General features: G+C 37.7%; 1 protein-coding gene across 2 annotated transcripts; it reads left to right on the plus strand.

Annotated features, from left to right (window-relative positions):
* The first annotated feature begins 3,234 nt into the window (after positions 1-3,234).
* On the plus strand, positions 3,235-25,848 carry casq1b (calsequestrin 1b). 2 transcript variants are annotated; one of them, XM_035529551.1, is made up of 12 exons: positions 3,235-3,684; positions 12,732-12,764; positions 13,983-14,076; positions 14,672-14,772; positions 14,996-15,107; positions 15,288-15,361; positions 16,972-17,102; positions 18,921-18,966; positions 23,871-23,925; positions 24,076-24,176; positions 24,595-24,669; positions 25,335-25,848. In XM_035529551.1, the coding sequence occupies exons 1-12, from the start codon at positions 3,448-3,450 to the stop codon at positions 25,569-25,571; spliced, it is 1,296 nt and encodes a 431-aa protein (XP_035385444.1). In that variant the 5' UTR covers positions 3,235-3,447; the 3' UTR covers positions 25,572-25,848. The 2 variants fall into 2 exon arrangements, with proteins under 2 accessions (XP_035385444.1, XP_035385445.1); XM_035529552.1 differs by lacking the exon at positions 12,732-12,764.
* Positions 25,849-27,818: the final 1,970 nt, after the last annotated feature.

The raw sequence follows: 27,818 nt of genomic DNA on the forward strand, positions 1-27,818 counted from the left end.
CACTTTTTTTTTACTTGCATAAACCAAAACCAAAGTTGATAGATATGTATTTACATAAGATGGAATATTGTAATCTATCTATAAATGCATACCTCCTTAGTAGTTATACTTGTTGGTATTCATGTGTAAAGACACAGGTATTAGACACTTTATATTAAGTGGAGGCTAACAATGTGAATTACAGCTTTAAGTGCTGGGGTCATGAAGTCATTGCTTCTGAGTGGCCTGAGAAAGGTCAGACAGTCCACAAGCATACCACAAACATCTACACGTAAAAAGACCAGTGCACTGGGATGTTCAGAATCCTTAGCAAAAAATCCTAAGTAATCCAAAAACAGGGTCAGTGTACAGACTGCCACAATGCCACCCTGTATATCTGCCCCTGTGCAGGTCTTTGGCCTATTAGCGTTAGAGTTTTTCAGCATTGTAAGTGTGAGAAATTTTTATATGAGGTGGTTTATTGATGACTTTGAAAGTTTCAGTAGCAATTCTACATTGTTTTGAGATTCAAGAGTGTATTCTTTATTCACCTTCTCAATCTACTCAAATTTATTCCTGCACAGGTATTTATTTTAGGACTAATCCCAACTTTCAGACAGGGAATCGAATGCTTTAGCCGACTACTTATGTTGAGCAGGTTGCTCTTTTCTGCCTGTGCTCACTGCAAAGTGAATTTCATAGACAATTTTAACATCTTTTGGGAACATGGTGAACTTTTTAAATTGAATGAGATACACTCCAGTCCCCTTGGCTCTTGGCTGTTGCACTTGAACATACTCCACGTCATCTACCACACATCATGGATTGCATTTTTCAGAAAGATTATCAAGAAGGTGATCTCTTTAACATCAAGAATATTTCCATAGTAATGAACTTTCCAGTTTGGCTTTAGGGCTCATCACAGCACAGAAACTGCACTAACATAAGTCCTTAACAATCGCAGACTAAAGTGTGATGCTGTTAACCTGTCTATACTAACTCTTCTTGAGCTCAGTGATACATTTGGCACAGTAGACCACTGTGTACTGCTAAACCATCTAGGACACTGGTTTGGCCTAACTGGATTGCTTTGCACTGGTTCCAATCACATCTGACCTGTCATGAGTACTATGTCTGACTGGGTGAAAGTCCCTCTAAACACCATGTGCTATCCTGTGGTGTCCCCAGAGCTCAATTTTGGGTCCAGCACTCTTTAATCTTCATTTGCTTCTCTTGGCCACATTTGTTAGTAATCATCTAGTTCCACCAGTAAGAAGACAATGAACAATTTTATATGTCTCTAGCCACTGACCTCCTGGGTTCAACTTACTCGATTCTTAACTGCCTAAAAGATATCATGTCCTGAATGTATCATAAATTCCTGCAACTTGATGACAACAAAATGGAATGTATCATCGAAAATGGTTGTGACAGTACTGATGCAGTAACTTATCTGGCATCCCTATCAGTTAAGGCTAAACATTATTTCAAAAACCTAGGTGTCACATTTGTCTATGACCTGCCATGTTAGCAATGTCTCCAGAATAGCATTCTACCATTTTCATAACACAATGTCAGAAGTATCCTCACAGCAACTGACAGTGAAAAACTTCTGCATGCATTTGTATCTTCATATCTTGCCTATTGTATTGCACGTCTCCCTAAAAATACCATTTCAAGCCCTACAGAGGGTTCAAACTGCAGCAGCCAGAGTACTAGCACATGCAAAGATGAGAGATCATATTTCACCAATCCTTAAAGAATTGCACTGGCTACCTGTGTTGAAAGGTGCTTGCAGCTGCATGCTGAGATTGAAAATCTAAAAGAAATGCATCTTAATTCATCCAGTACACAATGAAGTATGTGCCCATTTCACAAGGTCACCTCTCAGGACCACCTCTCAGGAATATGTATTGCTTCCCTGGGGAACATTCCACTGATCCAGGATCCTTGCTTAGAGCATCTTCTAACTCTCACCGAAAACCAATCTAATGGGAGCAAAGAAACAGTTGTCATACAAATGAAAATGACCCTCTCCTCCACAATAGAGACTAAGACTCAGGAAGGTGTGTTTACTTGTCTCACACATCGATAGGCTCGATTGATCCACTTGCATTGGCATTAGCTGATCCTTGGTTACGATGTTAGGAGATGGACAAGATAGTGAGACACTTGCTTGTCTTGGTTTGGGTGGTGGGTGTGTTGTAAGTTGTCAATTGTAATAGTTAGTTGTATGAAGTCAGACGAGTTTGTGGATTCACCTTTCACAAGGAATTTTGACTTGTATTTCCCTCGAGACCCCTGTGAAACACGGTTCTCATAGCTGTCATGCTCCACACGCTGCCTGCTGCAATAGTGTGGAACTCTCTAGCATACTTGCACTACTGTGTATCTCCCTTGATGAAGTTTGACAAGTAGGGTCCCAGGATCCATTCCCTTCCTGTGGACCAGTGTTACTTCTCCAAATGCTATGGTCTGAGTCAATCATTGGAATAAAGGTGCAAAGACCAGAAGTTAAACTTTATTAATAACTCCAATCTCCTGTTACATTTGGTTAAACTCTATAAATGAATTTTTGACTCTGCTTCATGTCACCATCTCTTTATTTTTCTCTGACTGTCTACAGATAAAAATAAAACATGCTTTATGGATAGGCTCTCAAATAGACATTGTATGCCTTATTAAGTCTTATTAACATTGGCATTTTTACCATATTCATTTATTTAAGTGTTTAATTATTGATTAAATATTTAATTTATTTGTGTTCTCCAGTGACCTATATCAAGGATATGTGATTGTATTACCTATCAGGACAGCAAGCAGACTGCTTGATTTCATTCTTATTTTTAGTGAGAGGCAAACCACTCTTCAAGCCCCGCTTCAAAACTTTATATGGAAATGGAATCTCATAGCCTCCCACTATGGCTCAAGCATACCCCTCCCTGTTTGAGAGAAGCTATCTATGTTGCTCTCAGTGAGTAACAGCTTCTATCAGAGAGGGAGGGGTATGCTTGAGCTCTGCTTCTTCCAACAGGTGCTGTTGAAGATGACCCCATCCAACCACCCAATCACATCGAACCCCCTTTTAAACCATCCAGTCACGTCCTGCTGTTTATTTATTACCAGACTGTACAGCTCCAACTTCACCAACAACTTTAACTTATAGCCAGGCCCACCCCACCCTCCACTTTAACCCCTCCCCTTAAGCTTTCCTCAAGTATTTGTGTGCATATGTGTTTAAAAAGAGGTGTGAACTATCAGTCCTGGATGAACAAATTAGAATTTGTTTCTCACTCTTCATGTAACCTGCTCTTAGGAACAAAGATCTTTTTTTTTTTTTTTTATATATATACACACACACACACACACACACACACACATACACACATATATGTGTGTGTGTGTGTGTGTGTATATATATATATTTTTTTTAAATTTATTTTTAATTAATCAAGGTGTTGGGAAAACATGAAGTGGACTTCAATCTTTGCCATAGTTGTCCTTGCCCTAGGAGTTCTGTGTTGGGGGCAAAGGCTACTGGAAATCCCTGAGTATGATGGTCGGGACCGTGTTCATGAACTGACCAACAAAAACTACAAGACTGTGATGAAGAAGTATGACATCATGGTGATCTACTATCACAAAGCCATTGGGGAAAACCTTATGGCCAGAAAGCAGTTAGAAGTGGAGGAGCTCGCTTTGGAGGTGTGTTCAGGTGATTGCTTGGAACCCGTGGTGTGTGTTTGATGAAAGGCAAAAGATAAAGGGAGAAAATGCAGCAGTAATGTTTGACCCGAATGGAGCTTAAATGGCCAGAAGGTATTAGTTGTCAGTAAAGAGATGGTTGAGACTTCAGCAGTTGAAGGTAATGTGTTGGATACTATCCATGGAAAGATGAACAAATGCATGGAGAGATTGAACCCATCTAGCCTTACATCTCACAAAATGCATGAAATCAGACACAGTTGTTCCCAAGTGAAACTTATGTGTGTATGTAGTGCTCTGAGTTACACAAAGATATGTAATAGCAGAAAACTTCACCTTTGCACTGAATATCTGCTGATTTTCAATGTCTTAGAATACTATTTCCACCTAGCCTTTATCATTCAAACCAAATATTTTCTTAAATAAGCAACCATGGCAAGTCTTGATACCTAGCTAGGTAAGTGCTTACATAACTAAAATAGTCACAATGATGCCATGATGGGTATTCTAATACATAAATATAATTATTTTTAGTAATTGTAACGTGTGGCCCAAGTGCCGAAGGGCGTAGAGCAGGATGCGCAGACTCCCTCAACTTTGTGAGACATTTAATAACATTTAACAGGGCACTCACACAGAACAGAACATTGAACATAAACACATCTGAACAGTATTACACAAAGTGAACATTTAACACAGACCGTCTACACAATGATGAGGACTGACCTACATATGCAGGCTACCTTAACATTGATATTGACAATGACCAATGACCAGGTGCACACTGACAGCGGTTTATAGACATAGAAACAATTAACGTCAAAACCCTGTACAGGTGTGCACCCTCACGCAGGGTGTGGCTACAAACAAACGAACCCTCTGCATGCAGCAGGCCATACCATGTGACTTGTGGGGGGGCGGAGCGTTCCGTGACAGCAGTCTAATCTTACATCTTAAAGATTTGTCCCTATCTAGCCTCTATTCAAAGCAATGTACTGTGGCTAAGAGCTCTCTATTAAACTGATGACCTACAAGAATTATATATTTTTCCTATCATAGCACAAAGATCTTTACATCTTTGCAAGATGGTAGGTCATCAGTTTACTGTTCTATTCACTGAGTTGTATCTAAGACTGTCCTTTCACCACAAAACACTGTGAAATTGGTCTCAGATTAGTCATATGATGTAACCAAATCTGAAACCAGATCTGACATTGTTGTGTAAATAAGAATATACCTCTGGCTTGGTTGAAATGTCTAAGTAAATGTAGGGCATCTAAGTTATCCATGTATAAGGGAGGCAGTTTTGCACCTAAGACCTTTAGTTCAAAAACTTGAGAGCTTTTGTTAAAACATTTGAGAGAATCTTCCACTATGTGAAAATTTATTATTACAAATAATGGTTCAAGGTTAAAGATTCCACTTGAAACCTGGGATTCCACTTGAAACTCTCAAGATCACCATAGATATACATACTCTTGGGTAATGTGACGGTAGTGTTTAAGATGCGTCTGGGAAATCTCTACTAACACCAAGTGCTTGGGCAAGACTCTTAAGACTACAATTTGCCTATCTCTGAAAAATAAGCGCATCGACAAAGAGAGTCGAGTCATTTTGGATGTCGCCTGGATTAAAAATGATCTGGGTCCAATACTGAGGAACCAATTCAATGGTAAGTGGACCACTAGAGCAAACCATACACGGATGAGGTTGGACAACACAGGTCTATATATACACAGTACAGTACACATGTTGTTTGCTGAGAAACTGGATATTTTGTACAGTGGTCCTTGTGCAAATTCCAGATGTGCAAATTCCTGTCTTTATTAAAATTCTTCTCACCTTTCCAGTGGTTGGTCATCTTATTTTTCATCTTACTTACTTGGTCATCTTACTTGTGCCTTCTATCCGAAGCTTTTTGAGGATCGTGCTCTTAGGATGTGCTCTTAGGACAATTGTGCACTTCTGGACTGAGATTGTCATTACGGGGATCTGTGGGAGCCACTCCTCTAGCTTAGGGGTCACAATCTCAAGTGCCAATATCATCACTGACACAACCTTTGTATTAGGTGCTGAATTGCCCATCTTGGATCTTGTCTGCTGTGATGCACACCTGCTTCAATTGATGTAGTACTTAGTGCTTGTTCATTGTGATTTATGCATCTGTACCTCTGTGCTTCTTCAGTGATATCTTTACCAAGCCATTAGGAGGATTGTTTTATGCTAGCCATCTCATTCTATGGAGGGCCTTATCCTACTCTGGCACCTCCTCCCTTTCAGGCAGAACAGCAGTGGTGACTGTGCATATCCTTGCTATTACCACACTTTATGGTCACCTGAGAAATTGTCTTCAGGTTGGCTTCAAGTGTTGTCCTCTATTGAGTTAAGGATAAAGATGATCTTACTGACCTTACACAGGGCTAGGCATTCGAGTATCCATGTGTGTGGCACTGAGTCAGGCAATACTTAGATTATCTGCCATTAGTTGATGTGCTTGGATTTTGTATCCTAGTATTTCAAGCATAACTCCTGCAGTGACATACAGTATCTTGTTGGTTTATACTTGTGGATGGAAATACTATACTTTATATTTGTGGATGGAAATGTGCTTATTGGTACATATGGTTCATATATATTCATACACTGTCTGATGGTAGCTTGTGTCTAAGTTGGGAGAGCCTACAACATTGACTGACAGTTGTTAAAGTCATGACCATATTCTGAATATCTGCAGCTGGCCTACACAGTATGCTGACAATACGCTTTGGCGTTTCTGGATTCATGATTTCTAGCATTTCTGTTTCATGCAATTGCAATAGTTTTGTCTGTATGTGACAGATCAGATTTTATGCCTGCTGTGAACACAAAAATTTGGTTCTGTCAAATCAGATTTTGGAAATTTTTACTCTTTAATGAAATAATGGATTATTTGTTCTAGAGGTCAGTTGACAAATTTTTTAGGTGTTAAAGATTATGGCAAGAAGATTAAAAAAAAGAGAGGGTGCAGGAGATGAGCTAACAGTAGTGGGAAAAAACATATGAATATCAGAAAATTCTCACTTGGAATTACATATTCAAGGATCAGTTACATATGCAGTGAAGAGCCACAAATAAAAATGGCATAAATATGATGCGAAAAATAAATTGGATTTATGTGTTCATGCTGTTACGAGTTTTACCATAGTAATATAATAATATTATTTGTGAACATGGTGATATGGCAATAAATTGTGAAATACCATTTTATATTATATGGTGAAATAATGCATGAGATGGATGCATAAACATCCACATTCAGGATGCATAAACATCCTACATTTAGGTATTTATGTGTTACAGTTATCTGCAGGTTATATACAATTGCTTAATAATTATTTGAATGTCATTTTGCCCTTTACTGCTGAAGTGTGATCTACATATTGTACTACAAACCTCTCAGCCTTGTATTTAAATGGCCAAACACAAGTAGAGTTGTGTTAGCTATTGGCAAGAAATGTGTGGAGAGTGATGTGGCAGGTGATTAAGTGTGACACTCAGCTGGATAACACATATGTCAGCAGATTGTTGGCTAGAGAGGTATATATAGCTTATGGTGTATGCTTTCAGCTAGATAAATGTGTCTTCTTTGCTCTTGCATGTCAAATTATATAGACAGTATATAGGCAAGTAATAATATCCTTAAACAGTTCCTAAATATATATTTCCCTTGAAGAGTCAAAATGAAGTAGTATAATTTTAAATTATATTGTGACATTTTGTCCTGGTAATACAATCACATATCCTTGATATAGGTCACTAGAGAACACAAATAAAATAAATATTTAATAAATAAATAAACACAAAATTAAATAAATACAATAAAAATGCCAATGGTAATAAGAATTCAGTGAAAATAATAAATACAGGACAGGACAAATACAAAATGAGTAGACAGTGCAATTATTTAGTCCAGTACACAGTACTGGGCATATGTAAAGCGAGTTGTGCATAGGAATCAGTGACATGCTACCCTGAACATAGCAGTCACCGGTTGCAGCCAGAACAGTTCAGAGTACAGTACTGGTTTAGTACAGTACTCTAGCAGCAAGTAGGATAATGTGCAAGTCTGCAACAGAAGTGCATAGTTTATTTGTAAAGTTACATTACACAGTACATTCAGAGAACATTCTGAGAATTTTCAAAAGACAGTTAACAAATTGTCTAATAAGTGCATTTAAAAAATATATTTTTACATTTCCTCAAAGTGTGGTGATGAATGGACCTCTCTTAACTTTTAACATTAAGTTTTAGTCTATTATCTCCAAAGGCACCATGTTCAGATGTCAAGATGATTAACATGCAACCTATTCTTGGTTTATATGAGGCATTATTATCTATCATTCTTGTCTGACAATGTGGAAATGCAGAGAAGCCAAATGCTACAAAAAATATCTAGATAGGAGCATTGTGGGTTCTCCCTGTTAGCAGCTGAACATTAAGAAAACACATGGCACACTTAAAAATAAATGAACAATAACAAAGCCCTCTGAATGTGGTTCATATAGATGTATTATTTAGATAATATCGTAAAATTGCGAGGTAGGGGAGCAAGATGCGAGCTGATGAGCAAAAATCAGATTTATTAAAAGAAACCAAACAATTACAACAAAGGCAATAAAGGAAAACAAAAGGGCATGTAATGGCAGTAAGGAGGAAGCTGGCATAGTATTAGACTGGAAACAGTTTAATGAGAAGCACTGGTGGTAGGAACCTGTGGGTTAATATAGCTGTGGTGTGATTGGCAACACATGTGTGAGAGGTGTGCTGTGAGCCAGAATCATGGTGCTCATGGGGTGTGTGTGCTTGTGAGCACATGCTGCCTTATGCTTGGCTAGGTACCAGTTAAGATGTGACAAATGTACCACAAAAATATTTCTTTAATAGAGAATTTCTTGTTTTTAAGTCCCATGTGGCAATCCAAAAAATCTAGACTCCCACATTGTCTCTTGTTGTGTTCATTTGGTCACAGTTGCAGAAAGAGAACAAGCTTTAATCACTGAGTGGGCCTTCATAGAATGCAAACATTTGAGCTCAGCATTTGAGCATGTGATATTATGGATGAGCAAGTCAAAAAGTGAGATGCAAGTTGCAGGGTGAGCTGTGTTTAATAACAAAAACAAAGACAAAGGCAAGGCAGAGAAAGAGAAGGAAAGGTATTAAAGCCAAAATGAAAGTAATTTTTTGTGAAGCCTGGGGATGTGTGTGGAGGAAAGTCAGTAGACTACTGGCAGGTTAATGCTAAGAACCTGGTATAAGGACCTTTTGGGATTAAATAGTGGAGAACAAAATAGGTGACAATAAGTGGGTGATTGTGATTTAGGAAATGATTGTGACATGTGACTGGATGTTTTGACGCATGGGAGCTGGGGGGTGACAGAGCACAGTAAGCATAACCTAACAATGTTTTGCCAACTTTCTTTTAGTTATTTATTTTCATGATAGAGAAAAATTTTATCTGCCTTTATCAGACATTATCTGCCCTCAAACACAATGATCAACTCAACTGAATTTACAGAGACTTATGACAGTAAAAATCTACCAGTGCTACTAATCTCTAGCATGCATCATCTGGTAATTCCTAAAGTGACCTTGCTGTCTCTTTCAGTTGTAAAAGAGTGAAGTTAGTGTTCTCTGTTTTGCAATGTATACAGTGAGTCAAAAAGACTGACCGCATAGTTGGGTTCAATATGAAAGCAAGACAACTAAGCAAGCATAGGCTTCCAAGTTTGACATTGGAGACATTTGGATATCTCCCAAAGAAATACAGAATTTCACTGGTTTCCTTCGTCATACTCCTGAGAAAAATATCTGGCTTCTATCTAGGGGGCCTCTATCTTGAAATCGAATCTGCTTTGTAGAGTGACAAAATATTTGTAGAGTGACATGAGCTTTGTGTCAAAGCTTTTTTTTTTCTCTTGGATTGTGTTTTTGTCCTTTTGTCCACTTCCCTCTCCTCTAAGCCCTGCGTGTGGATCCCCTCCAGTAGTGACGTTATAATTCATTTCAGAGAATATCATATATCTCGATCTGCATTATGTATTTCCATCTGCAAGATCTCAAGCTCAATGTAGCTACAATTATTGCAAATATATTTTTCCAAATCTCTATCAGATGTCATGAAGGTATCCTCAAACAGATATAGATGTTCATTGAGTATGCCTAATAAACGAAAAATGAGACTACTTGGCATGATCACATTACCATAAGTTGACCCTGCAGCTTCTTTCAATCTTGCAAACTAATTTTTGCACAGCAGTTTAAAATTTAGAATGGACTTACTACATATTAAATACCCGTGCTCACTATTAATGTTTCCTTAAGGTATATATCAATTTTACAATTAGGCATGATAGGTCTTTGTATTAAATTAGCAAATCTCTACTTTGCTCTGACTGTGGCTCTTGGTGTGGGCAGTGGTAGCCTAGTGGGCAGGACTTTGGGCTTGAAAGGTTGTAGGTCTGAATCCTAGCTCTGCCACACAGCTACTGTTAGACCCTTAAACAAGGCCCTTAACCCTCAGCTCCAGTGGTGCTGTATCTCCTCTGATCATGTGAAAACTGCATTTGTATTGATAGTAAATTCAATCTTAATGGTTTTACAATAGAGCTGCAATGGAATATTTGCATGTTTATACAAAATTATGACAAGTAAAGTGAAAGTTGTACTTAGGCTGCCCATAAGAAATTAGTTGGGGTTTTTTTCTCTGTACATTAGGGATGGCCCCTTCTACACTTAGCAATGTTTGTGCATGACAATATCCAAGCTTGCATGGACACTTTGTGTTCTGTAGAGAATGCAAAAGGTTCTGCAAGTTTGCATTGTCTAGAGAGTGGGCAAGGTTCTACAATGTTTGTGCTTTGTAGAGAGTGGGCAAGGTTCTACCATATTTTCTGTAGAGAGTGGGCAAGGTTCGACCATGCTTGTGTTTTGTAGAAAGTGGGCATTTTTATATTCTGTGGAGAGTGGGCATGGTTCTACCATGTTTGATTTCTGTAGAGAGTGGGCAAGGTTCTAGTATTTTCTTGATCGGCAAAACATTTGAGAGCGAGAAAGATCTCATTACTGCTAGATTGATGTGCAGTGCTAACTTCATTGAGCAGCTGAGAGAAAGAGAGGAGCACCACCAATCCAGAGCTGGGATTATGCCACTCATAGATGAGTCACTTCATATTAAATTAAGCCTGTTTGAGCCTTCTTATGGTACATCAACAGTGTCCACCCCACAGCAGACCACTGATGGGAAACCATGATGTCAAAGATGAGTGCAGTGAATATGAACATGTGCATGTGTAGCCTTTTGAACAAATTAATTGTATGACACTACACTGAATTTATCTAATGTCAAATTTAACTAATGTAAAATGTAACTAAAGTGATACACCATACAATGACAAAGCCTTTGTTTTCTGAAGCTGATAGTGGTAAATGTAAGGGATTATGACAGCTCAGAATAACATAATGAACACCAGTTAGTGCTCAAACAACCTGAGCTTTCAACCAATATTTAGTATTTAAAAATCGTATGATATTGTAAAATATGATATTGTCTTGTCTTTTTTTCTTTTTATAAACCCATCTGGACCTGTTAAAATCATACCCATTCAACATGATGTTCATTTTAGGACTGCTTTAGCAACATCAGAGGCCTGTTAATTGGAAGATAGAAGTGTCAGAAGTGATTCAGCCTCATTTAACTATAAGCTTTACAACATTCATTTCAACTGCTACTAAAGTACATAGCAATTATCTGGGGGAAATTTTGAAACAAAGAGTGTCAGAAAATTTCAGGACAATCATCAATGTGAAAAAGTTTAGAGAGACAAATATGAAGAGAATAATGTGGTTTATGGACAGAGTCAAAACAGGTGGTCTGCATTTTCTCGCTCTCTCTTTCTTACACATACACACCCACATATACACACACACACACAGACTGAAGGCATGTTTATGGCTGTGGCTCATGTCTGAGTCATTTCATCTGTCATCTTTTATTCCCCTGCAGCAATCTGCTTTAAAACTAATCATACAAGGACACAGAATCATTTTTTTCACCACTAACCTAACAAAACTTAATATGAAAGACTTGGTGCTGAGAATGGGCAAGTGGTAGAGAACTGAATATCAACATGATTGTCTATTGAAGAATCATTATGTTGGCTTTTGTGGTTTCAAGACGAAGAAAAATTAACATTTTCCACATGCCCCACTTTTTAACCTAACAATGTAGATAAATTACATTGTTGAGATGTTAGCTTTAATTAATTAATCTAATAGTCAGTTACCAGTGATTTCATATGCAAATTCCTTGGGTTTTTTTAATGAAATTTCTTTTCCCTTGCATTCTGAACACAATCTAGCAGAGCAGGATTATCAGAACATACATTTTAAGATAAAACAAATTTATCAGAGCAGGCAGGCTTGGGGCATGGAGACCACATCTGAGTAAATATATTTACAAGATCAAACTTTCCTCAGTGTAGTTCTGCTCTCACAGTTAGAAATAGGTTTGTCAGTTCCATGTGTGCAAATTGTATCTTGTTGTACAGATAATCAGCTCCAGGCTTTTAGCAGTTAAAGGAGAATATATTATAGCTATTAAAGGAGAATATATTATAGATATTAAATCTGGTCAGTTGCAAATCTAATCACTTAAGAAATTGGCTTCATTGATTCAGTTTTTTTTTAAACATTGATTATGTTGTATGCAAAGGCTCCTAAGTGGATTTGGGGTGTATATAATTGCAAAGCCTGATGTTTATGTCAGTGAATCTATTGTCCTATGGATTAACGCATAGAGTAATTCAAGTATGCATTATTGCTTAAGTGAATCTGCTTGATCTCAGTTGCATTGTGGTTTGCATATCCTCCCAGATGCATAATTCTACATTCTGTTGGTTTTCTGAGGTGTATAATTTTGCATTCTATTGGTTGATTTTGTGTACTCTCTGGGGTTGAATGGTTCTGTTTTTGGTACCCTACTCTAAAAGAACCTTGACTTCTCTCTGCAGTTGCTAACAAGTCCTGCCGCCCTCACGTACCAGGTATGTTCAGGTCCTTAAACTGTTCCTAGTCCTCACTTCAACCTTTCTGCTTTTTAGTATTTCATTTCTATTTGTCTAAGTTTGTTCGGCTTTCTGTCACCAGTTGAGAGATTTTTTTGACACATTAGTCAAAATAAGGAAAGAAAGTAATCCTATTGTGAATTTTTATTTTGTTATTTATTTCTTTATTTCTTTATTGTGGCTTAAGTGGCTTAAGCAATCCAAAGTTTTAAGGGACAATTACCGGAGAGAAATGAGCCAAAACTACTACACTAGTCACACCATTTGTGTTTTTATATACACAACTATGCACAAATTCAAGCTAGATAGGAACTCTTGTTGTACTAGCTCTACTATGAGATGGATGTATTGGTTACAGTTATCACTGACCCACAACAGTGGGCCAAGATTTGATTTAAGTGTCTTTAAGCCTATGTGACAGTTTAAAGCTGTGTGTCTTTGTGATGCAGCTTCTTTGTTGTGAACTGATAAAAGCTTTACTGATGCAGCTTGGTTTTTAATGACTTGTATATATTAGCAGCTGTGATAACATTGTGATTAGGCTTCTGCTGGGCATGGGGCAGAATACAACAAGACAAAAAGACCAATTTAGTAAATCCTAAGACAAAAATAAGGCAACTTGAGTTTATCAAATTATAACCAAGCATAATGAATGTGCAGCTCCTGTCCTGAGGACAGTGTCAGGTCTATTGTGCAAATGGAGCAAATGGGCAAAGGTTCAGAAGTAACACCCTCTAGTGAATACAGAGTTTGGTGGTTGTGTATATATGGCTGTCAGTGTGTGTGTGTGTGTGTGTGTGTGTGTGTGTGTGTGTGTGTGTGTGTGTGTGTGTGTGTGTGTGTGTGAACAGATGCCATGGTTGTACTGGGCTGCATGTATAGTGAGAAATTACAATTTTCCTGCTAAAGAGTTTCTACCTGGCAGTTCACTGTAGTGCTCAATGGGCCATTCTTCAGAGAGCCTGCATAATGCAGTCCTACATTTTCTGTATTGAGACTTTTGGGGCTATAACACCATCATGCACCCACTCTTTGGTATCTGGAATCCTAGGAAGCCTCTGCTTGATCCTACAGTCCAGGGTGCTCATATTATGGTTAGATGTAGGTGTGTCTGTGTGTGGGTGTGATTTTTTTTGTCTGTCTGCTTGTTTATGTGTATAGGAATGCAACAGTAACATTTTCTGTCCATTTATGCAGCTTGCCGCTCAGGTGCTTGATGATCTTCATGACAAGGATATTGGATTTGGTTTGGTAGATGTGAAGAAAGATGTTGCTGTTGCCAAGAAATTGGGTAATTATGCAATGCATTGTAGTCTCTAAACCTCAATACAATATTCACATCACTGTTTCAGTACTCAGTCACTATCACCATCTCCTCTCAGAGTGCTTATAACCATACAAAAAATTTTTTTTTAAAAAATCACTCTTCTTTCAATGGCTTCCCTGAATGTCAGGTTTACCATCCCCTACAGTGCTGTAATGTCTGTGAATAGCATTATTTAGTTTAACTAAAAGCAGAGCACTTCTAGTGACAGAACTATCTTTGGAGAGTGATGTGCCAACTGTTAAAACTTTTAAATCATACTTCGTTCTCAAGTCTGGCTGTCCTATAGCTATTATTTGCTTTTGCTTATATTTAATCTGCTTTTTAGACAAAAATTTAGTCGAACATCTCAAAAAATAGTCCTAGCCTATTACTGTAAACTTTGGAGTGTAGCATGTGCCCATGAAGCAAAAAGCAATTGAAATCTAAATTCTATAAAACATTCTGTATACCAAGCAAATTCAGAGGATGTAATCAGACTCAATGATTAGTAAATTAAAGCACATAATCATTGCTTGTAAATCATATCTCTATGACTAAGGATTCTTCTCATTTTGGACAGGTTTGGAAGAAGTTGACAGCATCTACATTTTTATCGATGACGAGATCATTGAGTATGATGGAGAGTTGGCTGCAGAGACACTGGTGGAATTCCTCTACGATGTGCGTCATTCTGATTGGACTCGTTTGGCTTGTAGTCCTGACTGACCCATTTTCATTATAGTTTTGCCAAAGAGGTTACATGATCTCAACCCATTACTCCTGCCTAATGCAAAATCATGATGTCAGCCTTCATTATCTGTAATATGTGGGTTGCATTTATGAGGGATCTGGAAGTAAAGTAATTAAAAACATCAGTTTTTCATGTTGTACTCATTCCTTTTAGGTGATCAAGGATCCTGTGGAGATCATTAACAATGAGAGAGAGCTAAAAGGTTTCTTTAACCTTGTTGAGGATATCAAGCTAGTTGGCTACTTTAAAAATGAGGATTCCTTAAGTAAGTACATTTCATACACCAAAAAAAGCCTTGTTTGCCCAGTCAAATGTTATGTGATGATAACTCAAGGCAATCAGTGTAGTCAGTATTTAATATGTATCGATGCCCCTTTTAGCCTTTCTAACATCAGGTTTAGTATTCACATGGTAGTCATGTTTCTTTATGTTCTACACATTTCAGGCTTTATTGAGTATGATGATGCTGCTGAAGAATTTCACCCTTTTGTCAAATTTTTTGCCACCTTCAATCCCCAAGTAGGTAAAGCCCAACATGTATAATTCAAAAGACTGCAATAGACTGTAATAGATTGTAATTCTACACTACACAGAAGGAAGGAAGGAAGGAAGGAAGAGGGTTCCCAAATCTAATTATGAGGGACCACAATTATTGTTAATTATTATAATTAATTATTGTTAATCAGTAATCAACCACTGCACATGTATATGGTTATTATGCATTACTTTGATTCAACATGTCATTTAGTTCGAACTCACTGTCCCTTTATGTTGGAACTGGTTCACGGTAGGATATCTTTTGCTGACTAAGCTCTAAGATTTAGCTTGGAGCCCTGAATTAAATTGTGATGACCTGGGAGTCATTGTAATTAATGGTCTTTCTGCCATCTCCGACATTTTGGGGGATATCAGGATGACCCTGTTTATTTCGTAGGCAAATTCCTGAGATGCAATACATTCCAAAAGTGGATGTTGATTTGTTTCTGTAATTCTCTTAACTGCCTAATCTAAACATAGATCCAAGGGTAATCATCATTGGCAACAGTACAAAAAGGTTCCAATCCATCAGCAGAAAAATACATATCTACTAAACCATAAACTAAGTTTGCAGGTCACATGTGCTGTGAGCTAACAGAATAAAGACAATGAATGAACCCCCCCCCCCCCCCCCAAAAAAAAAAATAACAAACCTAAAAATCGAACCAAAAACATTATCAAATGAAAAATCAAGACCTAATCTTCACAAGAAGTGTTGACCTTTTTTTCAAATAAAAAAGTTCATTCGTTTATTCACACATAAATATTATTTGTTGCAGTTCCAGACTGATCTACTTGACTTGCTCTGGGATCTTTTTTAAACAAACTAAGCATGAAGGGCAGAGATGCACATGTTTGGGATTCATATATGTTGATATTCTTTGTTCCAACTAGATGGGTTTCTATGGGACGATTCACCAAGAACAAAGAAAATTTAAATCAGAAGAAAAAAAGTTAATTTTTGAATAGTTTTATACACCATTGTCATAATACATTAAATTAAACATTGTATAAGGCAAATTAACACTGGCACCTAATTAGGTACTTACCTACAATTTTGTGTTATCTAAGCTACCTCATCTTAAAAGATACAGACCAATAAAATCACTTAATATATTTCCATATAAGATTATAACTGTAATTATATTATCAGTAAACATAATTAGAAGTGGATAACTAATTTGTTGACAATAGGCACAATGTAAGTGAATGTAAAAGAATAAAGACGATAGGCAAACATGGTAATTCAAAGGTTAATTTAAGATGACCATATTTCTTGAGCTTATACAGTTTAAAGTCTCAGTAGACACAATGTTAAACCAAAAGGTTATTACTTTGTAGAACTGAAATCTGTGGAAAGAGAATACAACATAACTGTGAGTTGGAATGATGGAATGAATCACAGAGAGGTTGGGACCAACATCCTGTTGATTGTAAACTGACAATTCCAACAGAGGGAGAAGGGAGACATTAACTTTAAGGGAACAAATTTTTATTCCAATAAAAGAAAAGTAAGCTATCCACTACATATAGCTTTTGCAAAATTCAGTCAGAAGAGTTTCCTCATTGGCCTCACTGTTACATCTGTGCAGATCGCTACAAATCTAAAGCTGGATCTGAATGAGGTGAATTTCTATGAGCCCTTCATGGATGAGCCCGTCATCATCCCAGGCAAGCCATACACAGAGGCAGAGCTTATCGACTACATCGAGGAGCATGATAGGTGAGTCCAAGTAGCAGCCACTTTGCTGACATTCTGTTAAAGCTTGACATGCAGTTGTCACATGATTAGATAAGACTGTGCTACTTCAAGGGGGTTGGATTCAAGCTCTGAGGTTGCCACTGCACAAGATCAGTGTTTGCTCTCATCTTTTATGTAAATATACACAGGATAAGATGTCAGATATCTTGTGCCAAACCATTAGTTTTGCAAAGGGCTAAGACCTATTTCCCAAACATTTTTTTCCCCAATAATGCCATTGTCTATGTTTTCTCTGGGAGACTACAGTGGAGTGCCATTTACATTTCCAGCATTTAGCAGAGGACAAAAATTTAGCGGAGCGACTTACAAAAGTGCTTTGTCATTTACTCATAGAATAGATCCTAGCCAGTACAGTATGTTAGAGTCCAATATACCAATGGTCTATAATACAGTAGAAATACAGGGATCACTGCTGATGCCTAGAATATACTATCTTAAACAATAAGTGTAATAAACAGTACATACTAGAGTTTGTTAGACAACATCAGTGTAATAAACAATACCCTACAATAAGTACTAACTTACTTAATATAGGAGCAGAGTCAGTTCTCATTTAAATATTCCACGAATAGATGGGTCTTCAGTCTGCATTTGAAGACTGCAAGGGACTCTGCTGTCTGGGCAGCAAGTGAAAGTTCATTCCACTATCTTGGAGCTAGGACAGAAAATAATCTCGATGCTGGTCTTCCATGAGACCTGAAGCATGGTATTTCAAGTCAAATCATAATTGAGGTTTGAAATACTCGAGGTAGGGATCGGGCTTTGGCCATTGACCTCATGTATGAAGGGGCTGGTCCATTTTTGGCTTTGTAGGCCAGCTATTGGAAGTGCAGCTACTGGAAGCCAATGAAGGGAGTGCAGCAGTGGAGTAATGTGTGAACATCAGAAGACTGAAGACTAGTCATGCTGCTGCATGCTGGACAAGTTGTAGAGGTTTGATGGCTCTTAGAGGAAGACCAGCAAGTAGAGAGTTGCAGTAGTCTAGCTTTGAGATCACAAGAGACTGCACAGGCACCTGGGTAGCTTCCTGCAAGAGAAAGGGTAGAATCCTTCATATGTTACAAAGGAGAAATCTGCAAGACCAGGTTAGATTTGAAACATGAGTTGAGACAACTGGTTGTCCAAAGTTATGCCCAGACTATGGGCAGCTTTGGATGGTGATACCAGGGAGTTCTTGAAGGAAACTGTGAGGTCATGGTGATACCGGTCTGTAGTTTGTAACGTTGGAGCCATCGAGTGTGGCCTTCTTGAGGATTGGTTCCACCCTGGTGGTTTTGAATGCAGTAGGCACATATCCAGAAGATAAGGAGTTGTTGATGATGATAGAGATGAAAGGAAGCAGATCTCTTGAGATTGTCTGGAACAGATTGGATCCAGTGGTCATGTAGTTGGATTGCTGGAAGTCAGGAGTTGAAGAATTGTGTCTTCAACTAATTTAATTTGGTTTCTCCACCACTCCCTTCATGTACCATGCCACACTACTTAGAAAACACAGCATTCCTAGCCACTTCCTTAGTCATAACCATCTCTAGTCTCTCAACCTTGGTAATTGCAACCTCTCAACTAAAAAAACTGAGTATTTTGTAGCAGGATAACATAGCTAACCTAGGCATGATTTTCAACAACCACAAAGCAGTTTCTGCAACTGATCACTGGGGGAGCCAATAGTTTGACAAGAAACATTTGGTATATTTCCTATAAAGTCAGTATGTGTAGATTTGTGTATTTTAGAATTGGCATTAAGACTGTGACTGAAACTGTCACTTCTTCTCTTTACAGACCAACCCTAAGAAAGCTAGAACCCCACAGCATGTATGAAACATGGGTAAGCTTTGCTAGCAAGAATGATAACTGCATAATTAAAATGTGTCTTTTAGTTTAAGTGTGGATGTCCTATATAAATAAACACACACACACACACACACACACACACACACACACACACACACACACACACACACCCACACACATATATATATATATATATATATATATATATATATATATATATATATATATATATATATATATATATATATATATTCAGACAGGTATGTAGTAGGAGGAACTACTTTGTTTGTATATGGAAAAGCAGATTTTTAAAGCATAACATTAATTCTGTGTAGAATTCCAAATGAAGATGGTTTGAAAGCCTTAAAACATTTTATTGATGCAAGACCTGAAGAATAACCTTCACACAGATATTCTTGGAACTTCTGTTAACTCTGAACTGTTCCACCTTTGACTTCAAGTACTACTCACAAATAGTAAGGTGTTAGTAAGGGTGCTAAGGGTACTAAAATGGAGCCATCCTCTGTGTTGTGAAACATTTTATTTTGCACAATATACTGGACCTATACCCTTGCATTTATGGCATTTAGCTGATGCTTTTATCAAAAGCAACTTACAATTATGATTGAATGACTGAATAATAATTTCTGAGATAAATTAATGACATTTTTGGTATTACTACATGCACATTTGAAGAGCTCCAAATGTTCATATCTTCATTCTCCAATTTCCACCCAGGCCTTGAAAATACAGAATATGGAATTTACCACATCCTGGCATGAGGATAACTGTTTTGGATGTTTCAGTGAAGTTTGGAAATTCTTGTTTAAATATCACCATTTATTATAAACCTGCAGACTCTCTTTACTATTCCCAGTGTAGCAACATGCATAATTTTATGGAGTATTGAAAAGGGGCACCACCCTAAAATATAAGGAAAATAAGTCAAATAACGATTATGAAGTACTGAAGGTTTATTAACATTATATCAGTCTCATTCCTAAATTATTTCATGTCTTGTGCAGCGACCGAATACCATTACTTCAAATATATTTGCCCCAATGACCAACTTGTTGAATAAATGGGAAGTTTATTGATTAATGAATTTTAAAAATTATTGACATTGTGAAACAGGTGTTATAGACATCTATGACGGACTTGGCTCAGGCAAACAGAATACCTAATGAGTGACAACTGAAGGAGAAAAGAAAGGGGGCTGCAGAGATAAAGGAAATAAATCAAATAATAATAATAACAAACAAACAACAAAGAAAAGAATTGGTCAGGGGATCAAGCCAGAGAACTGTTATTCCCATTATTATATAGACTAATGAGGAGAGTAAATATTAACCTGAACAAAATTATCTCTAGGAAATGCAACTCACTATAGACACTCTGAGATAGCATAAGAATGGAACAATTATAGCTCTTATGACAGTTTCCAGGGAAAATTGTCAATTTGGCTGGTCTGTCCACTGATGTTTAGGTGTGGCTGTGGTCAGCTGGAAATCTGATCCTGAACCTCTGGTGCACTGCCAATGAACCGGTACCAAACATTGTCCTGAATCAGCAAGTCTGAGCATCATGGAGAGTGTAGAGCTGAGATGGACGGTTCCTTGACTTCGCATGTTTCAATGCGACAGCATATCCTAGATGTAGTTTGTAGAAAGGTTATTATCTGTTGGTCAAACAGGATTAATTCTAACCTTACCAACTATGCAAAACAAAACTTTGATCACATTGATGTTCTTCTTTTCTGGATCCAACTTTCCTCACCTTTAACCATCTGTCATGTCACCCATTTCCCCAGTTCACTACAACTCCCAACCTTCTGTTCCCCACCTAGAGGAAAACCCAACCATTCAAAGACAGTTCACACGATCATCACCAGATTATTAGGTACACCTGACTCAGTATATTTAAACCTGCCATGTCATTCTCTTGGCAAAGTATTGCTACCAGTGTTTTCTGTGCATTATTCTCCTGATTGCCTGTTTATGTTTATTATCCTGTTTCTGTATTGAGCTCTTCTGTTCTTTTCCTGCCCCCTGTGGACTTGTCTGCCTGGTTCTGATTGCCTTTTGGATTTCTACAGGGACTGTTTATCTACCTGTTTGTATTATCCCTGGCTTTACCCTACTGGTGTCACCACTGCCCAACCTCCTGTCGTCCCTGTTTTCATCGTTTCCCTGTCATGTCTGTTTCCCTTTACTTCCTTGTTCAATTTTCTCCGCCCCCTCGTCTGTTTTTCCACGCCTGTTATTACTTTTACCTGTGTCTGGTTTTGTGTTAATTAGTTCATACATTTTAACCCTGTCTGGTTCCCTGTATCTGCTGTTCATTGAATGTATGTATGTTTCTCCGAGCCTGCTTCCCCTGTTTGCCTTCATGTGTTTTTGGTGTGTTTCCTAGCCTTTGTTTTGATATTGTGTATCCTCGTACTCTCCGTGTTGGCTCTGTGACCCCATGATGACTACGACTCTGGATTTGTCCTTAATAAATCTCGCTCTTCTCCACACATGCGTCCGCCTCCTTACCGCTCCCCGCTACAACTGGTTCTGACCCTTGCCTGTGTATCGATCATTGTTCTGGATTTTCCTGTTCTTATTAAACCTGCACCTTTTTATTCGCTAGCATCTAAATTAATCTGCAAAGTTACACCACCTCAAAAAACTTTTCTTCTGTAACGTTGTAAGCAAAGTCAAATGCTTGTGGATAAAAGGCAGGAGTTTTATTGTAATCCGGATCCATAGGGGTTAAACTAGCCAGGGTCAGAACCAGAGAGATGCAGTCAGGGGTAAACACAACCATTGATGAAAACAGACCGAGTCCAAAAAAACCATAGAGCAAAATCACAGGCAGGCAAATCCAACAGGGGTAGGCAAAAATTGGAATCGAGAGTAACGGAAAAACTAGTTCAAAAACAGCAAAAGACCGCTCGGTATGCTCAAGTAACCTGGAGACAATGCTTCACAAAAACAATTGGTCTTAGAATGGCTTATATATGTGGAAAACAGGTGAACTCAATATGCAGGTGATGAGGATCTGATGAACTGTCGATGACTGGATGAGTCGTGCTCCTGGAGATGAACAGCATGATGGGTATTGTAGTTTGTTTGGGTGTCTGGCGGGGTGACATCTTTGTTTCTGAGCATTGATGTTTATAACCCTTGACTCCTGGTAGAGGGACCGAGGCAAATTATCCCTAGGTCCACTCATGCATAAAAGAGAGCAGTTTTCATTGCAGTTCAGTGATGATAGCTAGTTAGCTCTCACTCAAAATTGAGTGTGCTGAGCCTGTTATGTATGTAACAATGCATTATTGGCCATACATGATTAACAAATCCAGATGGGGAGTTTGTTATAGTCATTGAGGGGCGCTATGGATCCATTGTCTGTACAATCAGTAAGGAATACAAAAATATTGTTATAAAAAAATTGATAAAGTTATATTTTGTACATGATCCTGGTCTCATTGCAATGATCATGAGAAGGCCTTTCATAAGTGAAACATCAAATTCCAGTATTCCTTCAAGAATATGGCCTCTATAAGTTTTTCTTGATCTAAAGTATTCCAGGTTGTGAAGTCATCCCTAAATTCCAAGTGAGATTCTTTATGGCCTGATTGCACTTCAGTCCAGATCATGGGTCTTAAAGTTTGGTCCATGTGTCCTGGTGAGGTAATAAACCTTCCTTACAAAGTTGTTTGGAGACCTGATAAGGGAAGGGAGTGCCCTTTTAGCTGAGCCAAAGGAGTTCTGGTATTCATAAAACAAGGCCTCAGAGTGAGTTATGAGTTGTCTGGTCGCCCCATATGGCAGCAACTGGTATTCCAGAGCATCTTGATAAGGAGACTTTCTGTGAGGGGTGTTGGGGTTATGTTAAATTTAATTGCAGGAGCGGGCTGCAGCTTCCACTATACCAGTACACATTCCAAGGCCTGTAAAAACTCCATCCTTTACTCACAGCTACTTAAATGCATTTGCAATAAGAATGAAGACTTCCTCCAGAAGAGTATGGAAATGTTCAAAACCATGGGTTTCCTAAGGAGGTCACAGATGGTACTATTGCTCAGGTTTTACCTGTTAAGAGACCATCAGCCATTAATATAACTGCCACAAAGTTATCAATTGTCATCACCCATTCCTCTTCACACATTACTGCAGGACTTGTTTACTATATTACTTGCAACATATGTAATCATTGTAGAAACCAAGAGAAAGCTTGCTAATTGGTTTGTTGAACACATTTGTACCATCAAAATTAAGGATTTGTCATTTTTAGCAAGGAATTTGTCAGGAATTTGTCATTTTTAGCAAGGAATTTTAATACTAATAGACATTACATTTCTGTTTGCCAGTTGTTGCTATGGCAGCAATGAAATTAGGAAACTCAAAAAAGAACTGATTGATTCGACTCTTGGTTCCTCCTATTAATGTTTTTTTCAGTTTTCTAAAGAACCCATTCAGAATTGTCTTTCCAATCTTTGGTCACATATTTAATCAGATATTTTATTTTTAAAGCTTTTTAAAGATACAAATAACCTTAGCTTAATAACCTTATATAAATAACCTTAAATTATTCTTCATACCATAGAGTGATGTGTTTTGATACTTTATATAATGTTCTTATGAATTATTATTCATTCAGCAGTCCATATTAAAATGTAAGCTACCCACACCTACCATATCAACACATTGATAATATGACTAATGTAACAATGCCTAACCCCACAGAAAACAGGTAGAGCAGAAATAAAATGTGCTTCTTGTAAACTGTAAGAGGTCTCTTTCTATGTATGTAATTATGTAATGTATATACTTGTTATGCCTACTTCCACTTTTATTCAAATACAAATAATTATACTGCCTCAGTAAGTACAGATAGAAATACTGGCTCTCTGCGTATCCCTAGTATCTGTGTGTGTTTCTGATTTAGGAGGATGACATCAATGGGCAACATATTGTGGCCTTTGCCGAGGAATCTGACCCTGGTATGCTTAACATTTTAACATGTTTTTTTTTGTTTGTTTGTTTATTTGGAGTTTTTTTTGTAAACAGTGAATCATTTCTAGGGGCTTCCTATATTTTAAAATAGTTGGGTCACAGTACAGAGTTCTTTTAACATCTGTAACCTTCAATAGATGGATTTGAGTTCCTTGAGATTCTAAAGGAGGTGGCCGGTGTGAACACTGAAAACCCTGACCTCAGCATCCTCTGGATCGATCCAGATGATTTCCCCTTGGTGAGACCCTCCATAACCCTAACCCTAACCTTGACCCCTGGCAATGACAGCTGATCTGCATTATCATAATCCACTGAAGCTTAAAGGTCAATTTCCCTAAAAATACAAGGACATTTGTAAGTATCAGGACGTTATGAAGATTTGTAAGGTTTTTCAAGAACCATCAAAACTTTTGTACTGGTTCAACAATGAAACATGTTGGGCTTATAAGGCTCATTTTTAGAATATATAGGAAAAATTAGGCAACATTATATAGTGTAGTTCACAGAACTTAAATGTTGTTCCCTTAAATAAGACTGTTTTACTCATATTTTGACTGTTAGAGCACATGCATCTCAAACAGAGCCTGTATAATAAACAAATGAATAAAGATATGAACATAAATACATACAGATGTTTGACCTTTGTGTGTCATTAGCTGGTGCCCTACTGGGAGAAGACCTTTGGCATTGACCTCTCCTCTCCTCAAATTGGTGTTGTGGATGTGAAGGATGTAAGACCGTCACCCACAGGGCTGTGCTAAGATAGTTCATTGCTTGAAGGGCTGTGATAACATTGCCTGAAATGCTTGACATGAGAGTTTGTAACTGTCCTTTTTGCTTTGTTGCCTGCTACTTGTAGTCTGCAAGCCTATATTTGATTTTCCCAATTGTCTCTTCGAACCTTTCTCTTATCTCATCTCATTTCAATCTCTCTTGTGTTCATCTGCACCATATCTATTCAAAATATTGACATTAGCTTTATTTACATCCAGTTTTTTTAATACAAATAATATTTAACACTAAATTTTGTGAACAATTTGTATTACTGTGAACTCAAGTAATGTGGGACATTAGGTTATACATATGAAACAATAGCAACATTGTCACACATTATTTATAGCAAAATCTTATATAAAGCAAAATCTTTGTGAAAACAACAAGCTGTTAGTAATAAAATACATGCCATTTTTCCAAAACACATTTTCATTTTATGCCTAGTAAAATGTACAAAAGGTTGATGGAAACATGGCTACTGATTGTTGCTCCCTTTCCTCTTTTGTTATATCTACCTCAGATTTCTCCCCTCAGTCTCTGCATGTAAGTTTGTTTGTGGTTCAGTTGTCCTTTCAGTTTTTATATGTCCCTATTTCCCTCTGCCCACATATCTCTTCCAAAGGCTGACAGCATTTGGATGGAGATGGATGATGAAGAGAACATGCCCACTGCCAACGAGCTGGACATCTGGATTGAGGAGGTGCTGGTGGGCAAAATTGACCCCAATGACAATGAAGATCATGATGATTTTGATGACATAGACAGTGAAGATAGTGATGAAGAGAAGGAGAAAAAGGATAATGAGGAGGAGGATGATGCAGACAAAAATGATGATGAAATTAATTACAATGATGACTGAGCACTGGCCAAAACACCATATCATCCAAGATCATAGGTCATCCAAGGCTTTTCCCATTTGTTCCTTGGAAACCTTTTACTTCTCTAGAAGAAATTGCAATGCACCTGTACAAAGTACCTTGAAGATTCAGGAGATTAATAATTCACTTGTTTCTTTTATGTTAGATTCTGTATTTTGTTCCTTACTAGGAACTCTTTCATCTTTTCCCTATGGTCCATGTTCATATTCAGCCTGTCGACTCTGTATTATCAGAAATAAATAGGGAAATATGTCTGGGTGCTGATGTATTTGGCCATGGATAGGAGTTACACCTCTATCTATTCTTTTGAAATTCTGTGTTTGCAAGAGTGAAGCAGGAGTATATTTCTTGCCACATTCTATATAACCCTTCCATCTCTTGAGTAGACATTTAATTTCCATATATATGAAACACTTCATCTAAAAATGTTATAAGAACAATAAGTAAAAGTTTATTTTTGTTACTTTATTTGATAGTGGGCAGGACAATGCTCTTTAGAATGTCTTACTGGGAAAAACATGAATATGTGACAAAAGTTAGATTGGAAAGGCCTTTTTAATGGTTTCTTGTTAGAAAACTGCAGGGAAAAAAATAATCATTTTCAATGTGAATTCACATTAGAGTGGGAAAATCAAGCAATCTGCACAACTTTGAATGAGGTATGGGTATTGCTGCAAGACTAGCCACAGCCAGCATTTACATTGATGGCATTTAGCTGATGTCTTTATCCAAAGCGACTTACAATTATGACTGAGTACAACTTAAGCAAGTGGGGGTTAAGGGCCTTGCTCAGGGGCTGACCAGTGGTAACTTGCCAGTGGTGGAGCTCGAACCAGCAACCTTCCAATTACAAGCCAAGGACCTTAATCACTGAACTACTAATGCCCTTTCCAAAACTGTTAACCTTGTGGACTTTTTCTCATTCCACGGTGTCGAGAATATACCAACAATGGTGTGACTGGTGAAATGTTCAGCAAAAGGGGATCATGTGGATGTAAACCACTCAGGTCAGAGGAGGATGTCAAAAATCATTCTGATGAGCAAGCAGTACATAGTATTATTAGTATTAGTTACATTTATATATCATCTTTCTCAAACTCTCTTTAGAAATATCACTTTTTTTCACACAGTTGATGAGAAGTGGAAGCGAATTTGCACACAGCGTACCCTCTATCAGAAACCACAGCCCCCTGGATATATATATATATATATATATATATATATATATATATATATATATATATATATATATATATATATATACACATTTGGATTTCTTTGAATCTGACATTTTGTCAGTCATCTGTTCCAAAAATAGACACAATGAGAGGGTGTGACTGAGAGAGCAACTTAAAATCCAGGTAAACAAGATTGTACTAGCCTAGAAGTGTAATGAATGAGTATAGCCAGAGATTCAGAGTGTGAGAGAACTAAAGAACACATACACAGAAACACAAACAGCTGAAGATCTACTGGATTGGAAGAAGAGCATACAGGTATTTTGGAGATCTTTTATGTCTCAACAGAACTCTTGCTATATCAATAAGATACTATAGCACAAATTTTCAATCATTGAGTGTTATATCATTTTGCAACTTAAGCTACGAACACACAACATGACTTTCAAAGTACTGTTCATTCTATACAACTCACTATTTTGTAATCTTATCAGTCGTTGTTGTTTGCACACTACATGCCATTGTGATATATATATAAAGCGTTCTGTGGGTTACACCGCTGACTTTGGTACAGGAGGTTCGGGGATCCTGACCAGGACATCTCCAATGTGGTCCCTTAGGCAAGGTCCTTAATATTGTCTGCATACCTTATTAACAATGAGAGTTTGGAATAAGAGAGTCAAACAACACCTTGGACATCATCCAGGTCAGTAAGGTCCATGTCAGATGTTGGGGACCAGGTCAATCTGATGAAAAGTGCTACTTGAACAAGACAATTATGGATGAGAATGAAGAATAGAGGACTGTTGCTTTTTACTTCGCAAGCAACCCCAGTGTGAAGGGGGTATATGCAGAGGATGTGGGAACTATGTATGCTTAGAAACCTAACATCTAGACTAACTCAGAAACAACTAGTAGCTCAGTGTTCTAACATCTGCATGAGGCAACTGCTATTACAACTTGAGATTGACAAGATACAACACATATGCTATGGTAAGGGACAGCCAGGATGACAGGTCAGACCAAATTCTAGCTCAATACTAGAGCTGC

Source organism: Electrophorus electricus, chromosome 9, assembly GCF_013358815.1.
Source record: "Electrophorus electricus isolate fEleEle1 chromosome 9, fEleEle1.pri, whole genome shotgun sequence".
Classification (NCBI taxonomy): domain Eukaryota; kingdom Metazoa; phylum Chordata; class Actinopteri; order Gymnotiformes; family Gymnotidae; genus Electrophorus; species Electrophorus electricus.